Source organism: Pseudophryne corroboree, chromosome 6 (genome assembly GCF_028390025.1).
Source record: "Pseudophryne corroboree isolate aPseCor3 chromosome 6, aPseCor3.hap2, whole genome shotgun sequence".
Taxonomy (NCBI): domain Eukaryota; kingdom Metazoa; phylum Chordata; class Amphibia; order Anura; family Myobatrachidae; genus Pseudophryne; species Pseudophryne corroboree.
Window position 1 is genome coordinate 2,132,745 of NC_086449.1, and position 24,378 is coordinate 2,157,122.

Below are 24,378 nucleotides of genomic sequence, written 5' to 3' on the forward strand. Positions count from 1 at the left end.
ATCCTCTGGCGGGAAAGGGTACGCAGCCATTAACCGTTTAGAAATGATCAATTTCTTATCTGGGGAAGTCCACGCTTCCTCACACACCTCATTTAATTCGTCAGATGCAGGAAAAACTACTGGTAGTTTTTTCTCACCAAACATAATACCCTTTTTTGTGGTACCTGGGGTATCATCAGAAATGTGTAATACATTTTTCATAGCCTCAATCATATAACGGGTGGATCTATTGGAGGGTACACTCGTCTCATCATCGTCGACACTGGAGCCGGTATCCGTGTCGACATCTGTATCTGTCATCTGAGGTAGCGGGCGTTTTATAGCCCCTGATGACATTTGAGACGCTTGGACAGGCACAAGCTGAGTAGCCGGCTGTCCTATGTCGTCAAACCTTTTATGTAAGGAGCTGACACTGTCACGTAATTCCTTCCATAAGTCCATCCACACTGGTGTCGACCCCGCAGGGGGTGACATCACATTCACAGGCATTTGCTCCGCCTCCACATCATTATCCTCATCATACATGTCGACACAGCAGTACCGACACACAGCAGACACACAGGGAATGCTCTTACAGAGGACAGGACCCCACAAAGCCCTTTGGGGAGACAGAGGGAGAGTATGCCAGCACACACCAGGGCGCTATATAACACAGGGATATCACTATACAGAGTGTTTTCCCCTATAGCTGCCTATAATATATATATACTGCGCCTAAATTGAGCCCCCCCTCTCTTTTTTACCCTTTCTGTAGTGCAGGACTGCAGGGGAGAGCCAGGGAGCGATCCCTCCAGCGGAGCTGTGAGGGAATAATGGCGCCAGTGTGCTGAGGGAGTTGGCTCCGCCCCTTTTTCGGCGGGCTTTCTCCCGCTATTTTATCGTTTCTGGCAGGGGTTAATATACACCTATATAGCCTCTGGGGCTATATATGGTGTTAGTTTTGCCAGCCAAGGTGTTATTATTGCTGCTCAGGGCGCCCCCCCCCCCAGCGCCCTGCACCCATCAGTGACCGCAGTGTGTGGTGTGCATGAGGAGCAATGGCGCACAGCTGCAGTGCTGTGCGCTACCTTGGAGAAGACAGAAGTCTTCAGCCGCCGATTTTCCGGACCACCTTCTTGTTTCTGGCTCTGTAAGGGGGACGGCGGCGCGGCTCCGGGAACGGACGACGAGGTCGGGTCCTGTGTTCGATCCCTCTGGAGCTAATGGTGTCCAGTAGCCTAAGAAGCCCAAGCTACCACCACTTAGGTAGGTTCGCTTCTTCTCCCCTTAGTCCCTCGTTGCAGTGAGCCTGTTGCCAGCAGGTCTCACTGAAAATAAAAAACCTAAAATATACTTTCTTCTAGGAGCTCAGGAGAGCCCCTAGTGTGCATCCAGCTCAGCCGGGCACAGAAATCTAACTGAGGCTTGGAGGAGGGTCATAGGGGGAGGAGGCAGTGCACACCAGATAGTCCTAAATCTTTCTTTAGATGTGCCCAGTCTCCTGCGGAGCCGTCTATTCCCCATGGTCCTTACGGAGTCCCCAGCATCCACTAGGATGTCAGAGAAATATATATTAATACACTTTTGCTATTTTTGCTACAATTGATGTCTCCAGAGTGCCTTCTTGTTTGGAACTTGCATTATTTCTGATGTGGCACCGGAGCAAGCTGCCGTTTTAGTGGAGTGCCGGCAATATATGGTGATATATATATATATATATAATAAGAATTTACTTACCGATAATTCTCTAGGAAGATGGCTCACAATAACAATAACCCGATTTAGTTAACAATAACTATGTACAAGTATTGCAGACAATCCGCACTTGGGATGGGCGCCCAGCATCCACTACGGACTACGAGAAATAGAATTATCGGTAAGTAAATTCTTATTTTCTCTGACGTCCTAGTGGATGCTGGGAACTCCGTAAGGACCATGGGGATTATACCAAAGCTCCCAAACGGGCGGGAGAGTGCGGATGACTCTGCAGCACTGAATGAGAGAACTCCAGGTCCTCCTCAGCCAGGGTATCAAATTTGTAGAATTTTGCAAACGTGTTTGCCCCTGACCAAGTAGCTGCTCGGCAAAGTTGTAAAGCCGAGACCCCTCGGGCAGCCGCCCAAGATGAGCCCACCTTCCTTGTGGAATGGGCATTTACTGATTTTGGCTGTGGCAGGCCTGCCACAGAATGTGCAAGCTGAATTGTACTACAAATCCAACGAGCAATAGTCTGCTTAGAAGCAGGAGCACCCAGCTTGTTGGGTGCATACAGGATATTTTCAGGGCCCTGACAACATCTAGCAACTTGGAGTCCTCCAAGTCCCTAGTAGCCGCAGGCACCACAATAGGTTGGTTCAGGTGAAACGCTGACACCACCTTAGGGAGAAACTGAGGACGAGTCCTCAATTCCGCCCTGTCCGAATGGAAAATCAGATAGGGGCTTTTGCAAGATAAAGCCGCCAATTCTGACACGCGCCTGGCCGAAGCCAGGGCCAACAGCATGGCCACTTTCCATGTGAGATATTTTAAATCCACAGATTTAAGTGGTTCAAACCAATGTGATTTGAGGAACCCCAAAACTACATTGAGATCCCAAGGTGCCACTGGAGGCACAAAAGGAGGCTGTATATGCAGCACTCCCTTGAAAACGTCTGGACTTCAGGAACTGAAGCCAGTTCTTTCTGGAAGAAAATCTACAGGGCCGAAATTTGAACCTTAATGGACCCCAATTTGAGGCCCATAGACACTCCTGTTTGCAGGAAATGCAGGAATCGACCCAGTTGAAATTCCTCCGTTGGGGCCTTCCTGGCCTCGCACCACGCAACATATTTTCGCCAAATGCGGTGATAATGTTTTGCGGTCACATCCTTCCTGGCTTTGATCAGGGTAGGGATGACTTCCTCCGGAATGCCTTTTTCCTTTAGGATCCGGCGTTCAACCGCCATGCCGTCAAACGCAGCCGCGGTAAGTCTTGAAACAGACAGGGTCCTTGCTGGAGCAGGTCCCTTCTTAGAGGCAGAGGCCACGGGTCCTCTGTGAGCATCTCTTGAAGTTCCGGGTACCAAGTCCTTCTTGGCCAATCCGGAGCCACGAGTATAGTTCTTACTCCTCTCCGTCTTATAATTCTCAGTACCTTGGGTATGAGAGGCAGAGGAGGGAACACATACACCGACTGGTACACCCACGGTGTTACCAGAGCGTCCACAGCTATTGCCTAAGGGTCCCTTGACCTGGCGTAATACCTGTCCAGTTTTTTGTTGAGGCGGGACGCCATCATGTCCACCTTTGGTTTTTCCCAACGGTTCACAATCATGTGGAAGACTTCGGGATGAAGTCCCCACTCTCCCGGGTGGAGGTCGTGTCCACTCCCGGAATGAACACTGCTGACAGTGCTATTACATGATTTTCCGCCCAGCGAAGAATCCTTGCAGCTTCTGCCATTGCCCTCCTGCTTCTTGTGCCGCCCTGTCTGTTTACGTGGGCGACTGCCGTGATGTTGTCCGAGTGGATCAGCACCGGCTGACCTTGAAGCAGAGGTCTTGCTTGGCTTAGAGCATTGTAAATGGCCCTTAACTCCAGAATATTTATGTGAAGTGATGTCTCCAGGCTTGACCCCAAGCCCTGGAAATTTCTTCCCTGTGTGACTGCTCCCCAGCCTCGCAGGCTGGAATCCGTGGTCACCAGGACCCCGTCCTGAATGCCGAATCTGCGGCCCTCTAGAAGATGAGCACTCTGCAACCACCACAGGAGAGACACCCTTGTCCTTGAAGACAGGGTTATCCGCTGATGCATCTGAAGATGCGATCCGGACCATTTGTCCCGCAGGTCCCACTTGAATGTTCTTGCGTGGAATCTGCCAAATGGGATTGCTTCGTAGGAAGCCACCATTTTTCCCAGGACCCTTGTGCATTGATGCACTGAGACTTGGCCTGGTTTTAGGAGGTTTCTGACTAGCTCGGATAACTCCCCGGCTTTCTCCTCCGGGAGAAACACCTTTTTCTGGACTGTGTCCAGGATCATCCCTAGGAATAGAAGACGTGTCGTCGGGATCAGCTGCGATTTTGGGATATTGAGAATCCAACCGTGCTGCCGCAGCACTACTTGCGATAGTGCTAACCCGACTACCAACTGTTCCCTGGATCTCGCCCTTATCAGGAGATCGTCCAAGTAAGGGATAATTTAAAACTCCTTTCCTTTGGAGGAGTATCATCATTTTGGCCATTACTTTGGTAAAGACCCGGGGTGCCGTGGACAATCCAAACGGCAGCGTCTGAAACTGACAGTGGCAGTTCTGTACCACAAACCTGAGGTACCCTTGATGAGAAGGGTAAATTGGGACATGGAGGTAAGCATCCTTGATGACCAGAGACACCATATAATCCCCTTCTTCCAGGTTCGCGATCACTGCTCTGAGTGACTCCATCTTGAATTTGAACCTAAGTATGTAAGTGTTCAAAGATTTTAGATTTAAAATAGGTCTCACCGAGCCGTCCGGCTTCGGTATACCAACAGCGTGGAATAATACCCCTTTCCCTGTTGCAGGAGGGGTACCTTGATTATCACCTGCTGAGAATACAGCTTGTGAATGGCTTCCAATACCGCCTCCCTGTCGGAGGGAGACGTCGGTAAAGCAGACTTTAGGAAACGGCGAGGGGGAGACGTCTCGAATTCCAATTTGTACCCCTGAGATACCACCTGAAGGATCCAGGGGTCCACTTGTGAGTGAGCCCACTGCGCTCTGAAATTCTTGAGACGGGCCCCCACCGTGCCCGAGTCCGCTTGTAAAGCCCCAGCGTCATGCTGAGGACTTGGCAGAAACGGGAGAGGGCTTCTGTTCCTGGGAACTGGCTGTCTGCTGCAGCCTTTTTCCTCTTCCTCTGCCACGGGGCAGAAAAGAGGAGCCTTTTGCCCGCTTGCCCTTATGGGGCCGAAAGGACTGCGCCTGATAATACGGCGTCTTCTTATGTTGAGAGGCTACCTGGGGTAAAAATGTGGATTTCCCAGCCGTTGCCGTGGCCACCAGGTCTGTTAGACCTACCCCAAATAACTCCTCCCTTTTATAAGGCGATACTTCCATATGCCTTTTGGAATCAGCATCACCTGACCACTGTCTTGTCTATAACCCTCTTCAGGCAGAAATGGACAGCGCACTTACTCTTGATGCCAGTCGGCAAATATCCCTCTGTGCATCACGCATATATAAAAATGCATCTTTTAAATGCAATATAGTCAGTAATATACTGTCCCTATCCAAAGTATCAATATTTTCAGTCAGGGAATCCGACCAAGCCACCCCAGCACTGCACATCCAGGCTGAGGCGATTGCTGGTCGCAGTATAACACCAGTATGTGTGTATATACATTTTAGGATATTCTCCTGCTTTCTGTCAGCAGGTTCCTTAAGGGCGGCCATATCCGGAGACGGTAGTGCCACCTGTTTGACAAGCGTGTGAGCGCTTTATCCACCCTAGGGGGTGTTTCCCAACGTGCCCTATCCTCTGGCGGGAAAGGGTATGATGCCAATAATAAGAATTTACTTACCGATAATTCTATTTCTCGTAGTCCGTAGTGGATGCTGGGCACTCCGTAAGGACCATGGGAAATAGCGGCTCCGCAGGAGACTGGGCACAAAAGTAAAGCTTTAGGACTACCTGTTGTGCACTGGCTCCTCCCCCTATGACCCTCCTCCAAGCCTCAGTTAGGATACTGTGCCCGGACGAGCGTACACAATAAGGAAGGATTTATGAATCCCGGGTAAGACTCATACCAGCCACACCAATCACACCGTACAACTTGTGATCTGAACCCAGTTAACAGCATGATAACAGAGGAGCCTCTGGATAGATGGCTCACAACAATAACCCGATTTAGTTAACAATAACTATGTACAAGTATTGCAGACAATCCGCACTTGGGATGGGCGCCCAGCATCCACTACGGACTACGAGAAATAGAATTATCGGTAAGTAAATTCTTATTTTCTCTGACGTCCTAGTGGATGCTGGGAACTCCGTAAGGACCATGGGGATTATACCAAAGCTCCCAAACGGGCGGGAGAGTGCGGATGACTCTGCAGCACCGAATGAGAGAACTCCAGGTCCTCCTCAGCCAGGGTATCAAATTTGTAGAATTTAGCAAACGTGTTTTCCCCTGACCAAGTAGCTGCTCGGCAAAGTTGTAAAGCCGAGACCCCTCGGGCAGCCGCCCAAGATGAGCCCACCTTCCTTGTGGAATGGGCTTTTACAGATTTTGGCTGTGGCAGGCCTGCCACAGAATGTGCAAGCTGAATTGTATTACAAATCCAACGAGCAATAGTCTGCTTAGAAGCAGGAGCACCCAGCTTGTTGGGTGCATACAGGATAAACAGCGAGTCAGATTTTCTGACTCCAGCCGTCCTGGAAACATATTTTCAAGGCCCGGACTACGTCCAACAACTTGGAGTCCTCCAAGTCCCTAGTAGCTGCAGGTACCACAATAGGTTGGTTCAGATGAAACACTGAAACCACCTTAGAGAGAAAATGAGGACGAGTCCTCAATTCCGCCCTGTCTGAATGGAAGATTAGATACGGGCTTTTACAGGATAAAGCCCGCCAATTCTGACACGCGCCTGGCCGAGGCCAGGGCCAACAACATGACCACTTTCCATGTGAGATATTTTAACTCCACAGATTCAAGTGGTTCAAACCAATGTGACTTTAGGAACCCCAAAACTACATTGAGATCCCAAGGTGCCACTGGAGGCACAAAAGGAGGCTGTATATGCAGTACCCCTTTTACAAACGTCTGAACTTCAGGAACTGAAGCTAGTTCTTCCTGGAAGAAAATTGACAGGGCCGAAATTTGAACCTTAATGGACCCCAATTTTAGGCCCATAGACACTCCTGTTTACAGGAAATGCAGGAATCGACCTAGTTGAAATTCCTCCATCGGGGCCTTACTGGCCTCGCACCACGCAACATATTTTCGCCAAATGCGGTGATAATGCTTTGCGGTTACATCCTTCCTGGCTTGATCAGGGTAGGGATGACTTCATCCGGAATGCCTTTTTCCTTCAGGATCCGGCGTTCAACCGCCCTGCCGTCAAACGCAGCCGCGGTAAGTCTTGGAATAGACAGGGTCCTTGCTGGAGCAGGTCCCTTCTTAGAGGTAGAGGCCACGGGTCCTCCGTGAGCATCTCTTGAAGTTCCGGGTACCAAGTCCTTCTTGGCCAATCCGGAGCCACAAGTATAGTTCTTACTCCCCTCCGTCTTATAATTCTCAGTACTTTTGGTATGAGAGGAAGAGGAGGGAACACATACACTGACTGGTACACCCACGGTGTTACCAGAGCGTCCACAGCTATTGCCTGAGGGTCCCTTGACCTGGCGCAATACCTGTCCAATTTTTTGTTTAGGCGGGACGCCATCATGTCCACCTTTGGTTTTTCCCAACGGTTTACAATCATGTGGAAGACTTCTGGGTGAAGTCCCCACTCTCCCGGGTGGAGGACGTGCCTGCTGAGGAAGTCTGCTTCCCAGTTGTCCACTCCCGGAATGAACACTGCTGACAATGCTATCACATGATTTTCCGCCCAGCGAAAAATCCTTGCAGCTTCTGCCATTGCCCTCCTGCTTCTTGTGCCGCCCTGTCTGTTTAACGTGGGCGACTGCCGTGATGTTGTCCGACTGGATCAGCACCGGCTGACCTTGAAGCAGAGGTCTTGCTTGGCTTAGGGCATTGTAAATGGCCCTTAGCTCCAAAATATTTGTGAAGTGATGTCTCCAGGCTTGACCACAAGCCCTGGAAATTTCTTCCCTGTGTGACTGCTCCCCAGCCTCGCAGGCTGGCATCCGTGGTCACCAGGACCCAGTCCTGAATGCCGAATCTGCGGCCCTCTAGAAGATGAGCACTCTGCAACCACCACAGGAGAGACACCCTTGTCTTTGGTGACAGGGTTATCCGCTGATGCATCTGAAGATGCGATCCGGACCATTTGTCCAGCAGGTCCCACTGGAAAGTTCTTGCGTGGAATCTGCCGAATGGAATTGCTTCGTAGGAAGCCACCATTTTTCCCAGGACCCTTGTGCACTGACACTTGGCCTGGTTTTAGGAGGTTTCTGACTAGTTCGGATAACTCCCTGGCTTTCTCCTCCGGGAGAAACACCTTTTTCTGGACTGTGTCCAGGATCATCCCTAGGAATAGAAGACGTGTCGTCGGGATCAGCTGCGATTTTGGAATATTGAGAATCCAACCGTGCTGCCGCAACACTACTTGAGATAGTGCTACCCCGACTACCAACTGTTCCCTGGATCTTGCCCTTATCAGGAGATCGTCCAAGTAAGGGATAACTAAAACTCCCTTCCTTCGAAGGAGTATCATCATTTCGGCCATTACTTTGGTAAAGACCCGGGGTGCCGTGGACAAACCAAACGGCAGCGTCTGAAACTGATAGTGACAGTTCCGTACCACAAACCTGAGGTACCCTTGGTGAGAAGGGTAAATTGGGACATGGAGATAAGCATCCTTGATGTCCAGAGACACCATATAATCCCCTTCTTCCAGGTTCGCAATCACCGCTCTGAGTGACTCCATCTTGAATTTGAACCTTTGTATGTAAGTGTTCAAGGATTTCAGATTTAAAATAAGTCTCACCGAGCCGTCCGGCTTCGGTACCACAAACAGCGTGGAATAATACCCCTTTCCCTGTTGTAGGAGGGGTACCTTGATTATCACCTGCTGGGAATACAGCTTGTGAATGGCTTCGGCTGCAGCCTTTTTCCTCTCCCTCTGCCACGGGGCAGAAATGAGGAGTCTTTTGCCCGCTTGCCCTTATGGGGCCTAAAGGACTGCGCCTGATAATACGGCGTCTTCTTATGTTGAGAGGCTACCTGGGGTAAAAATGTGGATTTCCCAGCCGTTGCCGTGGCCACCAGGTCTGTTAGACTTACCCCAAATAACTCCTCCCTTTTATAAGGCGATACTTCCATATGCCTTTTGGAATCAGCATCACCTGACCACTGCCGCGTCCATAACCCTCTTCTGGCAGAAATGGACAGCGCACTTACTCTTGATGCCAGTCGGCAAATATCCCTCTGTGCATCACGCATATATAGAAATGCATCTTTTAAATGCTCTATAGTCAGTAATATACTGTCCCTATCTAGGGTATCAATATTGTCAGTCAGGGAATCCGACCAAGCCACCCCAGCACTGCACATCCAGGCTGAGGCGATTGCTGGTCGCAGTATCACACCCGTGTGAGTGTATATACATTTTTAGGATATTTTCCTGCTTTCTGTCAGCAGGTTCCTTAAGGGCGGCCGTATCTGGGGACGGTAGTGCCACCTGTTTAGACAAGCGTGTGAGCGCTTTATCCACCCTAGGGGGTGTTTCCCAACGTGCCCTATCCTCTGGCGGGAAGGGGTATGATGCTAATAACTTTTTAGGAATTAACAGTTTTTATCGGGGGAAACCCACGCATCATCACACACTTCATTTAATTCCTCGGATACAGGAAAAACTACAGGCAGTTTTTTCTCACCCAACATAATACCCTTTTTAGTGGTACTGGTATTATCAGAAATATGTAAAACATGTTCCATAGCCTCAATCATGTAACGTGTGGCCCTACTGGAAGTCACATTCGTCTCTTAATCGTCGACACTGGAGTCAGTATCCGTGTCGGCGTTTGTATCTGCCATCTGAGGTAACGGGCGTTTTAGAGCCCCTGATGGCTTTTGAGACACCTGGACAGGCACAGGCTGAGTAGCCGGCTGTCTCATGTCATCAATCTTTTGTAAAGAGCTGACACGGTCACGTAATTCCTTCCATAAGCTCAGCCACTCAGGTGTCGACTCCCTAGGGGGTGACATCTCCATTACAGGCAATTGCTCCGCCTCCACACCATTTTCCTCCTCATACATGTCGACACAATCGTACCGACACACAGCACACACACACAGGGAATGCTCTGATAGAGGACAGGACCCCACTAGCCCTTTGGGGAGACAGAGGGAGAGTATGCCAGCACACACCAGAGCGCTATATATATACAGGGATAACCTTATACAAGTGTTTTTCCCCTTATAGCTGCTGTTTTATTAATACTGCGCCTAATTAGTGCCCCCCTCTCTTTTTTAACCCCTTTCTGTAGTGTAGTAACTGCAGGGGAGAGCCAGGGAGCTTCTCTCCAACGGAGCTGTGAGAGAAAATGGCGCCAGTGTGCTGAGGAGATAGGCTCCGCCCCTTTTTCGCAGACTTTTCTCCCGCATTTTTATGGATTCTGGCAGGTGTTAAAATACATCCATATAGCCCTGGGGGTTATATGTGATGTATGTTTGCCAGCCAAGGTGTTTTTATTGCTGCTCAGGGCGCCCCCCCCCCAGCGCCCTGCACCCTCAGTGACTGCAGTGTGAGGTGTGTATGAGGAGCAATGGCGCACAGCTGCAGTGCTGTGCGCTACCTTGGTGAAGACTGATGTCTTCTGCCGCCGATTTTCCGGACCTCTTCTTGCTTCTGGCTCTGTAAGGGGGCCGGCGGCGCGGCTCTGGGACCGGACTCCGAGGCTGGGCCTGTGGTTGGTCCCTCTGGAGCTAATGGTGTCTAGTAGCCAAGAAGCCCAAGCAGGCTGCAAGCAGGCAGGTTCGCTTCTTCTCCCCTTAGTTCCTCGATGCAGTGAGCCTGTTGCCAGCAGGTCTCACTGAAAATAAAAAACCTAAAACTAAACTTTCACTAAGAAGCTCAGGAGAGCCCCTAGTGTGCACCCTTCTCGGCCGGGCACAAAAATCTAACTGAGGCTTGGAGGAGGGTCATAGGGGGAGGAGCCAGTGCACACCAGGTAGTCCTAAAGCTTTACTTTTGTGCCCAGTCTCCTGCGGAGCCGCTATTCCCCATGGTCCTTACGGAGTTCCCAGCATCCACTAGGACGTCAGAAAACTTTTTAGGAATTATCAGTTTTTTATCGGGGGAAACCCACGCTTCATCACACACTTCATTTAATTCATCAGATTCAGGAAAAACTACGGGTAGTTTTTTCTCACCAAACATAATACCCTTTTTAGTGGTACTTGTAATCTCAGAAATGTGTAAAACATCTTTCATTGCCTCAATCATGTAACGTGTGGCCCTACTGGAAGTCACATTCGTCTCTTCACCGTCGACACTGGAGTCAGTATCCGTGTCGGCATCTGTATCTGCCATCTGAGGTAACGGGCGTTTTAGAGCCCCTGATGGCCTTTGAGACGCCCCGACAGGCCCAAGCTGACATCAACTGTCTTTTGTAAAGAGCTGACACTGTCACGTAAGTCCTTCCATAAGCCCATCCACTCAGGTGTCGACCCCCTAGTGGGTGACATCACCATTACAGGCAATTGCTCCGCCTCCACATCAGTTTCCTCCTCATACATGTCGACACAAACGTACCGACACACAGCACACACACAGGGAATGCTCTAATAGAGGACAGGACCCCACTAGCCCTTTGGGGAGACAGAGGGAGAGTATGCCAGCACACACCAGAGCGCTATATATAGACAGGAATACCACTATATAACGTGCTTTTCCCTTTATAGCTGCTGTTATTATCAAAACTGCGCCAAATTAGTGCCCCCCCTCTCTTTTTTTACCCTTTTCTGTAGTGCAGGACTGCAGGGGAGAGTCAGGGAGACGTCCTTCCAGCGGAGCTGTGATGGAAAATGGCGCCCGTGTGCTGAGGAGATAGGCTCCGCCCCCTTCTCGGCGGCATTTTCTCCCGCTTTTTGCTGTATTCTGGCAGGGGTTGAAATACATCCATATAGCCCTGGGGGTTATATGTGGTGTATTTTCGCCAGCCAAGGTGTTTACATTGCTGCTCAGGGCGCCCCCCCCTAGCGCCCTGCACCCTCAGTGACCGGAGTGTGAAGTGTGCCTGAGGAGCAATGGCGCACAGCTGCAGTGCTGTGCGCTACCTTGTTGAAGACTGATGTCTTCTGCCGCCGATTTTTCCGGACCTCTTCTTGCTTCTGGCTCTGTAAGGGGGCCGGCGGCGCGGCTCTGGGACCGGACTCCGAGGCTGGGCCTGTGTTCGGTCCCTCTGGAGCTAATGGTGTCCAGTAGCCTAAGAAGCCCAAGCTGGCTGCAAGCAGGCAGGTTCGCTTCTTCTCCCCTTAGTCCCTCGATGCAGTGAGCCTGTTGCCAGCAGGTCTCACTGAAAATAAAAAACCTAAAACTAAACTTTTTCTAAGAAACTCAGGAGAGCCTCCTAGAATGCACCCAGCTCGGCTGGGCACAAAAATCTAACTGAGGCTTGGAGGGTCATGGGGGGAGGAGCCAGTGCACACCGGGTAGTCCTAAAGCTTTTACTTTTGTGCCCAGTCTCCTGCGGAGCCGCTATTCCCCATGGTCCTTACGGAGTTCCCAGCATCCACTAGGACGTCAGAGAAATATATATATATATATATATATATATATATAGAACAAGTGGAAGGACTGCGGCACTCAGATTTAAAGATGAAAAAGATGCTAGTTTATTAGGACAAAGCCATCATCAAAAATGCCATGTAGTGCCGACGTTTCGGTGCCTAGCACCGTTTTCAAGGCAGGCATGTACAGGTAGAACAAAACTAGCATCTTTTTCATCTTTAAATCTGAGTGCCGCAGTCCTTCCACTTGTTCTATCAAATTTCTACTGAAGGCACCGCAACAAATAGATATCAGCCACGAGTGACGGTTCTTTCTTGCACTATATATATATATATATATATATATATATATATATATATCTGCACAGTAAAGACTGGATGTATATCTCAGGATACGTGTACTAAATATCCCTGTAGTAATGCACAGTTTCTTAACGAACACTGTCAGCAGATACGTAGAATACCTAAGTGTAATGTAAATGCACAGCGCTGATGATGCAGGCGGCTTTACAGAGGAGGCATCACCCAGCAGTCCCAGAATCAGCGCAGCTGTGTGTAATGGCGCCCAAACACTGACAGGGAGTGAGGGAGACAGAGAAGCAGCTCCAGGGCGGGAACATTTACTCTAAATGGCGGCTGGGGGAGGGGCTACAGGTCAGAGCCTTATCCCCTTGCTGGACTTCACCGCAGGGTACTGTGGGCCTTAGTAAAACGGTTTTTAGTAAAACCAACCTGTGCCCTTGCCCTGGTGGTCTAGTGGGGTCCCTGCACCAACACAGTGTCCACACCAGCACACGTGGCCCACCTCCTAATGGCCGCGCCGGATCGCGATTTCCAGTGAGTCCCGCCTGGGGGACCCTCTTACCTCCTCCCTAGTGCGGCCACACGATCCCGGAGAGCAGCGGTGTGTGTGCCTGACCTGCCGAACCGGAGATCTCCGCTGTAAGTACTCGGCAACCAGGGCGCGGGAGTATACAGCGCCGCCGGGGGGAGGTGATGGAGCTGCAGCAGGAGATGTCTGAAGGACATTTAGCACTAGAGTGCCTCTGCTGCAGCCCTTGAAGTCTTCTATCTTCACTTTAAAAAGCTCTTTTCAGGGCTGCTGGAGCAGCCCTGCCTGTTATGTGTCCAGCACTGCAGGCACCAACTTGCAAACTGAGCTCCTGTGCACGGAGGCGGGGTTATAGAGGAGGCAACGCTAAGCATCTTGGGAACAGTCAAAGCTTTTACCCTGTTGGTGCCTTGGATCAAGATCCTACTCTACACCCCAATGTTATCACTGTGAAATACCAGTGTACCCAGCTGCAGAAAACAGGGTTAGTCGGTAGCAGGACACAGAACGAGGGAAGAGGAAGATAAGGAAAGGTGATCAGAGCAGTAAGGTCCATGCAGGAGGAAGGGGGAGATAAAGATCTGCACATAAGACCATTTGTACAATAAATGACCACACAGTATATAGGGAGCGGAGCGTCTCACTTACATTTTTCGTCCACCGCTTCACTCCTTCATATCCTTTTGTTCTTAATTTGTCATAGAAAAAGCTGTTGAAGAAATGCACCTGAGGAAATAGATAGAACACTGGTAACACTAGGCGGCCGTGAGAGACCCCAGCAGAAAACCACCCCTCCTGCATCACTTAGTGGGCAACAGCCAGGGAGGGTAGATATATTCCACCATCCTTTCCCTCCCTATGGGGTATATGCAATTGCGGTCGAATTTCGGGTCATTTTCGCCAAAAAAAAAAAAAATTCGTCAATGCAATTCAGTGCTTTCCGACCAAAAAACGGACTTTCAAAATTCGACTTTTTGAAATTCGAATTTTTGCAAATTCGACTTTTCTGCAATGATACAAGTGCTGCAATTCGACAAAAGCATATTCAATTAAAGTTTGGAAATTCGACAGCAGTGCTTTTAGACAGCAAATTCGTCATTTTCAATCCGCCACACTTTGGAGGGTGAAAACAATAAAAAAAAAATTAAACATGTTTTTTTTGGGGTTTTTTTTTTTTGGAATAGCATATCTATTTATATTAGAAGGGATTAGGTACTTGGTTTGTCTTTTTTGGAGGCACAAGTATTATTTATATATTTTTAAAAATAATATATATTTTTTTTTTTTTATAGATGGAATGGTAAAATCCCTGAAAAAAATGGCGTGGGGTCCCCCCTCCAAAGCATAACCAACCTCGGGCTCTTCGAGCTGGTCCTGGTTCTAAAAATCCGGGAGAAAAATTGACAGCGGATCCCCCGTATTTTTAAAACCAGCACCGGGCTCTGCGCCTGGTGCTGGTGCAAAAAATACGGGGGACAAAACGAGCAGGGGTCCCCCGTATTTTTCACACCAGCATCGGGCTCCACTAGCTGGACAGATAATGCCACAGCTGGGGGTCACTTTTATACAATGCCCTGCGGCCGTGGCATTAAATATCCAACTAGTCACCCCTGGCCGGGGTACCCTGGGGGAGTGGGGACCCCTTCAATCAAGGGGTCCCCCCCCCCCAGCCACCCAAGGGCCAGGGGTGAAGCCCGAGGCTGTCCCCCCCATCCAAGGGCTGCGGATGGGAGGCTGATAGCCTTGAGAATTTTTAACGAATTTTGTTTTTTCCAGGAGTACTACAAGTCCCAGCAAGCCTCCCCCGCAAGCTGGTACTTGGAGAACCACAAGTACCAGCATGCGGGAGGAAAACGGGCCCGCTGGTACCTGTAGTACTACTGAAAAAAAAATACCCAAATAAAAAAACAGTACACAGACACCGTGACAAGTAAAACTTTATTACACACTGCCGACACACACATACTTACCTACGTTGACACGCCGACTGCCACGGTCTCCGACGATCCGGGGTACCTGTGAAAAAAATTATACTCACCTTCCAGCGTCCAGAGGTAAATCCACGTCCAGATATAAATCCACGTACTTGGCAAAATAACAAAACGAAAATACCCGATCCAGCGGACTGAAAGGGGTCCCATGCTGACACCTTTCCCCGAATGCAGAGAGACCTCTCAGAGTGACAGCTGTCACAGAAAGGTCTCTAAAGCCAATCAGGAAGCGCAACTTCGTTGCGCTCATCTGATTGGCTCTGCGCGTTTGAGCAGACAGCGCATCGCACAGCTCCGTCCATTATATTCAAAGGTGGGAACTTAGCGGCTAGCGGTGAGGTCACCCGCCGGTCAGCGGCTGACCGCGGGTTAACCCCACCGCTACCCGCAAAGTTCCCACCATTGAAAGTAATGGACGGAGCTTTGCGATGCGCTGTCTGACAGCTCAGACAGTGCACAGCCAATCAGGAGAGCGCCACGGTAGTAGCGCTTCCTGATTGGCTGAAGGGACTTCAGTGACAGGAGTCACGTGATGTCCCGGCATTCGGGAGAAAGGGGTCTGATGTGAAAGCATGGGACCCCTTTCAGTCCGGCATGGAACGGGTGTTCGGTTTGTTTTTTTAACAAGTACGAGGATTACCTCTGGACGTGGATGTATCTCTGGACGCTGGAAGGCGAGTATAATTTTTTCACAGGTACCCCGGATCGTCGGAGACCATGGCAGTCGGCGTGTCAACATAGGTAAGTATGTGTGTGTCGGCAGTGTGTAATAAACTTTTACTTGTCACGGTGTCTGTGTCCTGTTTTTATTTGGGTATTTTTTTTCCAGTAGAACTACAGGTACCAGCGGGCCCGTTTTTCTCCCGCATGCTGGTACTTGTGGTTCTCCAAGTACCAGCATGCGGGGGAGGCTTGCTGGGACTTGTAGTACTACTGGAAAAAACAATATCTTTTCATTATCACAAAAGGCTATCAGCCCCCCCCCCATCCGCAGCCCATTGGATGGGGGGGGGGGGGGGGGGGACAGCCTCGGGCTTCACCCCTGGCCCTTGGGTGGCTGGGGGGGGGGACCCCTTGATTGAAGGGGTCCCCACTCGCCCAGGGTACCCCGGCCAGGGGTGACTAGTTGGGTAGTTAATGCCACGGCCGCAGGGCACGGCATAAAAGTGACCCCCGGCTGTGGCATTATCTGTCCAGCTAGTGGAGCCCGATGCTGGTGTTAAAAATACGGGGGACCCCTACTCTTTTTGTCCCCCGTATTTTTGGCACCAGCACCAGGCGCAGAGCCCGGCGCTGGTTTTAAAAATACGGGGGATCCCTGCCCAATTTTTCCCCGCATTTTTAGAACCAGGACCAGCTCGAAGAGCCCGAGGCTGGTTATGCTTTGGAGGGGGGACCCCACGCCAATTTTTTTTCCGTTTTTTTCCCGTTTTTTAAAATCGCGGCAAAATCCGCCAAATCGGCCGATTTTCGCCCGCGGGACTGTCGAATCCGTTTTGCATTGAATATGGTGAATTCCAGCAGCCACCTGCCGGAATTCACCTGTCGAATTGTGTCGAATTTAAAAACGGCGATAATTTGCCGCGATTCGCCGTGAATTGCATATACCCCTATATGTATAGGGAATATATCCACCCAGACAGCACCACTTCCTAGACATCCCCTGTTCCTGCCCCACGTTACTATGGCAGACAGACAATGCAGCTACTAGCAGACATCCCTCTGGGTGGGGGAAGAGGGGCGATCTACACCAGGAGGGGGATAAAGACCAAACTAATGACACTGCAATGCGGGAGCCCTGCAAAGAAGATACTGACCTTGTCTGGAACTGCATCCATCACTAGGTCTCCATACATGTTCATCACCTGGAAAAGGACACACCGCGCAACGTCTATAACATGTTACCATGACTACACGCAACACCTCCACTACCTTATACTCCTATACTGACCCCACACAGCACCGTCACTACACCTCCATCCTGTCCTGTCTCACTACTATTCCTGTACTGACCCCACACAGCACCGTCACTACACCTCCATCCTGTCCTGACCCTCACTACTATTCCTGTACTGACCTCACACACACAGCTCTGACACTACACCTCCATCCTGTCCTGTATCTCTCTACTATTCCTGTACTGACCCCACACACACAGCTGTCACTACACCTCCATCCTGTCCTGTATCTCTCTCTACTATTCCTGTACTGACCCCACACAGCACTGTCACTACACCTCCATCCTGTCCTGTCTCTCTCTACTATTCCTGTACTGACCCCATACACACAGCTGTCACTACACCTCCATCCTGTCCTGTATCTCTCTACTATTCTTGTACTGACCCCGCACACACACAGCTGTCACTACACCTCCATCCTGTCCTGTATCTCTCTACTATTCCTGTACTGACCCTACACACACAGCTCCGTCACTACACCTCCATCCTGTCCTGTATCTCTCTACTATTCCTGTACTGACCCCACACACACACAGCTCTGACACTACAACTCCATCCTGTCCTGTATCGCTCTACTATTCCTGTACTGACCCCACACACACACAGCTCTGACACTACAACTCCATCCTGTCCTGTATCTCTCCGCTATTCCTGTACTGACCCCACACAGCACCGTCACTACACCTCCATCCTGTCCTGTATCTCTCTACTATTCCTGTACTGACCCCATACACACAGCTCTGTCACTACACATCCATCCTGTCCTGTAACTCCATCCTGTCCTGTATCTCTCCGCTATTCCTGTACTGACCCCACACAGCACCGTCACTACACCTCCATCCTGTCCTGTATCTCTCTACTATTCCTGTACTGACCCCATACACACAGCTGTCACTACACCTCCATCCTGTCCTGTATCTCTCTACTACTCCTGTACTAACCTCACACACACAGCTGTCACTACACCTCCATCCTGTCCTGTATCTCTCTACTATTCCTGTACTGACCACACACACACAGCTCTGTCACTACACCTCCATCCTGTCCTGTATCTCTCTACTATTCCTGTACTGACCCCACACACTCACACAGCTCTGTCACTACACCTCCAACCTGTCCTGTATCTCTCTACTATTCCTGTACTGACCCCACACACAGCTCTGTCACTACACCTCCATCCTGTCCTGTATCTCTCTACTACTCCTGTACTAACCTCACACACACACAGCTCTGTCACTACACCTCCATCCTGTCCTGTATCTCTCTACTATTCCTGTACTGACCTCACACACACAGCTGTCACTACACCTCCATCCTGTCCTGTATCTCTCTACTATTCCTGTACTGACCACACACACACACAGCTCTGTCCCTACACCTCCATCCTGTCCTGTATCTCTCTACTATTCCTGTACTGACCCCACACACTCACACAGCTCTGTCACTACACCTCCATCCTGTCCTGTATCTCTCTACTATTCCTGTACTGACCCCATACACACAGCTGTCACTACACCTCCATCCTGTCCTGTATCTCTCTACTACTCCTGTACTAACCTCACACACACAGCTGTCACTACACCTCCATCCTGTCCTGTATCTCTCTACTATTCCTGTACTGACCACACACACACAGCTCTGTCACTACACCTCCATCCTGTCCTGTATCTCTCTACTATTCCTGTACTGACCCCACACACTCACACAGCTCTGTCACTACACCTCCAACCTGTCCTGTATCTCTCTACTATTCCTGTACTGACCCCACACACAGCTCTGTCACTACACCTCCATCCTGTCCTGTATCTCTCTACTACTCCTGTACTAACCTCACACACACACAGCTCTGTCACTACACCTCCATCCTGTCCTGTATCTCTCTACTATTCCTGTACTGACCACACACACACAGCTCTGTCCCTACACCTCCATCCTGTCCTGTATCTCTCTACTATTCCTGTACTGACCCCACACACTCACACAGCTCTGTCACTACACCTCCATCCTGTCCTGTATCTCTCTACTATTCCTGTACTAACCCCATACACACAGCTGTCACTACACCTCCATCCTGTCCTGTATCGCTCTACTACTCCTGTACTAACCTCACACACACAGCTGTCACTACACCTCCATCCTGTCCTGTATCTCTCTACTATTCCTGTACTGACCACACACACACAGCTCTGTCACTACACCTCCATCCTGTCCTGTATCTCTCTACTATTCCTGTACTGACCCCACACACTCACACAGCTCTGTCACTACACCTCCAACCTGTCCTGTATCTCTCTACTATTCCTGTACTGACCCCACACACAGCTCTGTCACTACACCTCCATCCTGTCCTGTATCTCTCTACTATTCCTGTACTGACCTCACACACACAGCTGTCACTACACCTCCATCCTGTCCTGTATCTCTCTACTATTCCTGTACTGACCCCACACACACACAGCTCTGTCCCTACACCTCCATCCTGTCCTGTCTCTCACTACTATTCCTGTACTGACCCCATACACACAGCTCTGTCACTACACCTCCATCCTGTCCTGTATCTCTCTACTATTCCTGTACTGCCCCCATACACACAGCTCTGTCACTACACCTCCATCCTGTCCAACATCTCTCCACTATTCCTGTACTGACCTCACACACACAGCTGTCACTACACCTCCATCCTGTCCTGTATCTCTCTACTACTCCTGTACTAACCTCACACACACAGCTCTGTCACTACACCTCCATCCTGTCCTGTATCTCTCTACTATTCCTGTACTGACCCCATACACACAGCTGTCACTACACCTCCATCCTGTCCTGTATCTCTCTACTATTCCTGCACTGACCCCATACACACACAGCTGTCACTACACCTCTATCCTGTCCTGTATCTCTGCTATTCCTGTACTGACCCCACACACACACAGCTCTGTCACTACACCTCCATCCTGTCCTGTATCTCTCTACTATTCCTGTACTGACCCCACACACACAGCTGTCACTACACCTCCATCCTGTCCTGTATCTCTCTACTACTCCTGTACTGACCCCACACACACAGCTGTCACTACACCTCCCATCCTGTCCTGTATCTCTACTGTTCCTGTACTGACCCCGCACACAGCTCTGTCACTACTACACCTCCATCCTGTCCTGTATCTCTCTACTATTCCTGTACTGACCTCACACAAACAGCTCTGTCACTACACCTCCATCCTATCCTGTATCTCTCTACTATTCCTGTACTGACCTCACACACACAGCTGCCACTACACACCCATCCTGTCCTGTATCTCTCTGCTATTCCTGTACTGACCCCGCACACACACAGCTCTGTCACTACACCTCCATCCTGTCCTGTATCTCTCTACTACTCCTGTACTGACCCCACACACACAGCTCTGTCAGTACACCTCCATCCTGTCCTGTATCTCTCTACTATTCCTGTACTGACCCCACACACACACAGCTCTGACACTACAACTCCATCCTGTCCTGTATCGCTCTACTATTCCTGTACTGACCCCACACACACACAGCTCTATCACTACAACTCCATCCTGTCCTGTATCTCTCTACTACTCCTGTACTAACCTCACACACACAGCTGTCACTACACCTCCATCCTGTCCTGTATCTCTCTACTATTCCTGTACTGACCTCACACACACAGCTCTGTCACTACACCTCCATCCTGTCCTGTATCTCTCTACTATTCCTGTACTGACCCCACACACTCACACAGCTCTATCACTACACCTCCAACCTGTCCTGTATCTCTCTACTATTCCTGTACTAACCCCACACACAGCTCTGTCACTACACCTCCATCCTGTCCTGTCTCTCACTACTATTCCTGTACTGACCCCATACACACAGCTCTGTCACTACACCTCCATCCTGTCCTGCATCTCTCTACTATTCCTGTACTGACCTCACACACACAGCTGTCACTACACCTCCATCCTGTCCTGTATCTCTCTACTACTCCTGTACTGACCTCACACACACAGCTGTCACTACAACTCCATCCTGTCCTGTATGTCTCTACTATTCCTGTACTGACCCCACACACACAGCTGTCACTACACCTCCATCCTGTCCTGTATTTCTCTACCATTCCTGTACTGACCTCACACACACAGCTGTCACTACACACCCATCCTGTCCTGTATCTCTCTGCTATTCCTGTACTGACCCCACACACACACTCAACTCTGTCACTACACCTCCATCCTGTCCTGTATCTCTCTACTATTCCTGTACTAACCTCACACACACAGCTGTCACTACACCTCCATCCTGTCCTGTATCTCTCTACTATTCCTGTACTGACCCCACACACACAGCTCTGTCACTACACCTCCATCCTGTCCTGTATCTCTCTACTATTCCTGTACTGACCCCATACACACAGCTCTGTCACTACACCTCCATCCTGTCCTGTCTCTCTCTACTATTCCTGTACTGACCCCATACACACAGCTCTGTCACTACACCTCCATCCTGTCCTGTATCTCTCTACTATTCCTGTACTGACCTCACACACACAGCTGTCACTACACCTCCATCCTGCCCTGTATCTCTCTACTATACCTGTACTGACCCCACACACACACAGCCCTGTCACTACACCTCCATCCTGTCCTGTATCTCTCTACTATTCCTGTACTGACCACACACAGCACCGTCACTACACTTCCATCCTGTCAAGTATCTCTCTACTATTCCTGTACTGACCTCACACACACAGCTCTGTCACTACACACCCATCCTGTCCTGTATCTCTCTGCTATTCCTGTACTGACCCCACACACACACTCAGCTCTGTCACTACACCTCCATCCTGTCCTGTATCTCTCTACTATTCCTGTACTGACCCCACACACTCACACAGCTCTGTCACTAAACCTCCATCCTGTCCTGTATCTCTCTACTATTCCTGTACTGACCCCTCACACACACAGCTGTCACTACACCTCCATCCTGTCCTGTATCTCTCTACTATTCCTGTACTGACCCCACACAGCACCGTCACTACACTTCCATCCTGTCCTGTATCTCTCTACTATTCCTGTACTGACCCCACACACACAGCTCTGTCACTACACCTCCATCCTGTCCTGTCTCTCACTACTATTCCTGTACTGACCTCACACACAGCTGTCACTACACCTCCATCCTGTCCTGTATCTCTCTACTATTCCTATACTGACCCCATACACACAGCTCTGTCACTATACCTCCATCCTGTCCTGTCTCTCACTACTATTCCTGTACTGACCTCACACACACAGCTGTCACTACACCTCCATCCTGTCCTGTATCTCTCTACTATACCTGTACTGACCCCACACACACACACAGCTCTGTCACTACACCTCCATCCTGTCCTGTCTCTCACTACTATTCCTGTACTGACCCCACACACACAGCTCTGTCACTACACCTCCATCCTGTCCTGTATCTCTCTACTATTCCTGTACTGACCCCATACACACAGCTCTGTCACTACACCTCCATCCTGTCCTGCATCTCTCTACAATTCCTGTACTGACCTCACACACACAGCTGTCACTACACCTCCATCCTGTCCTGTATCTCTCTACTACTCCTGTACTAACCTCACACACACACAACTCTGTCACTACACCTCCATCCTGTCCTGTATCTCTCTACTATTCCTGTACTGACCCCATACACACAGCTCTGTCACTACACCTCCATCCTGTCCTGTATCTCTCTACTATTCCTGTACTGACCCCATACACACAGCTCTGTCACTACACCTCCATCCTGTCCTGTATCTCTCTACTATTCCTGTACTAACCTCACACACACAGCTCTGTCACTACACCTCCATCCTGTCCTGTATCTCTCTACTATTCCTGTACTGACCTCACACACACAGCTCTGTCACTACACCTCCATCCTGTCCTGTATCTCTCTACTACTCCTGTACTGACCCCACCTCCATCCTGTCCTGTATCTCTCTACTATTCCTGTACTGACCCCACACACTCACACAGCTCTGTCACTAAACCTCTATCCTGTCCTGTATCTCTCTACTATTCCTGTACTAACCTCACACACACAGCTCTGTCACTACACCTCCATCCTGTCGTGTATCTCTCTACTATTCCTGTACTGACCTCACACACACAGCTCTGTCACTACACCTCCATCCTGTCCTGTATCTCTCTACTATTCCTGTACTGACCCCACCTCCATCCTGTCCTGTATCTCTCTACTATTCCTGTACTGACCTCACACACAGCTCTATCACTACACCTCCATCCTATGCTGTATCTCTCTACTATTCCTGTACTGACCCCACACACACAGCTGTCACTACAACTCCATCCTGTCCTGTATGTCTCTACTATTCATGTACTGACGTCACACACAGCTCTGTCACTACACCTCCATCCTGTCCTGTATCTCTCTACTATTCCTGCACTGACCCCATACACACACAGCTGTCACTACACCTCTATCCTGTCCTGTATCTCTGCTATTCCTGTACTGACCCCACACACACACAGCTCTGTCACTACACCTCCATCCTGTCCTGTATCTCTCTACTATTCCTGTACTGACCCCACACACACAGCTGTCACTACACCTCCATCCTGTCCTGTATCTCTCTACTACTCCTGTACTGACCCCACACACACAGCTGTCACTACACCTCCCATCCTGTCCTGTATCTCTACTGTTCCTGTACTGACCCCGCACACAGCTCTGTCACTACTACACCTCCATCCTGTCCTGTATCTCTCTACTATTCCTGTACTGACCTCACACAAACAGCTCTGTCACTACACCTCCATCCTATCCTGTATCTCTCTACTATTCCTGTACTGACCTCACACACAGAGCTCTGTCACTACACCACCATCCTGTCCTGTATCTCTCTACTATTCCTGTACTGACCTCACACACACAGCTGTCACTACACCTCCATCCTGTATCTCTCTACTATTCCTGTACTGATCTCACACACACACACAGCTCTGTCACTACACCTCCATCCTGTCCTGTATCTCTCTACTATTCCTGTACTGACCCCACACACACAGCTCTGTCACTACAACTCCATCATGTCCTGTATCTCTCTACTACTCCTGTACTGACCTCACACACACAGCTCTGTCACTACACCTCCATCCTGTCCTGTATCTCTCTACTATTCCTGTACTGACACCTCACACACACACACACACAGCTGTCACTA

At 49.9% G+C, this 24,378-nt stretch overlaps 1 protein-coding gene across 1 annotated transcript in view; it reads right to left on the reverse strand.

The window, feature by feature from the left end:
* Positions 1-24,378, reverse strand: part of SENP3 (SUMO specific peptidase 3) — a 66,930-nt gene that overhangs the window by 23,397 nt on the left and 19,155 nt on the right. Inside the window, exons 6-7 of the mRNA XM_063930675.1 lie at positions 16,998-17,045; positions 13,838-13,915 (exon numbers count right to left, since the gene is read on the reverse strand). Of these exons, the coding sequence (XP_063786745.1) occupies positions 13,838-13,915; positions 16,998-17,045 (126 nt within the window). The remainder of the gene's footprint in view (positions 1-13,837; positions 13,916-16,997; positions 17,046-24,378) is intronic.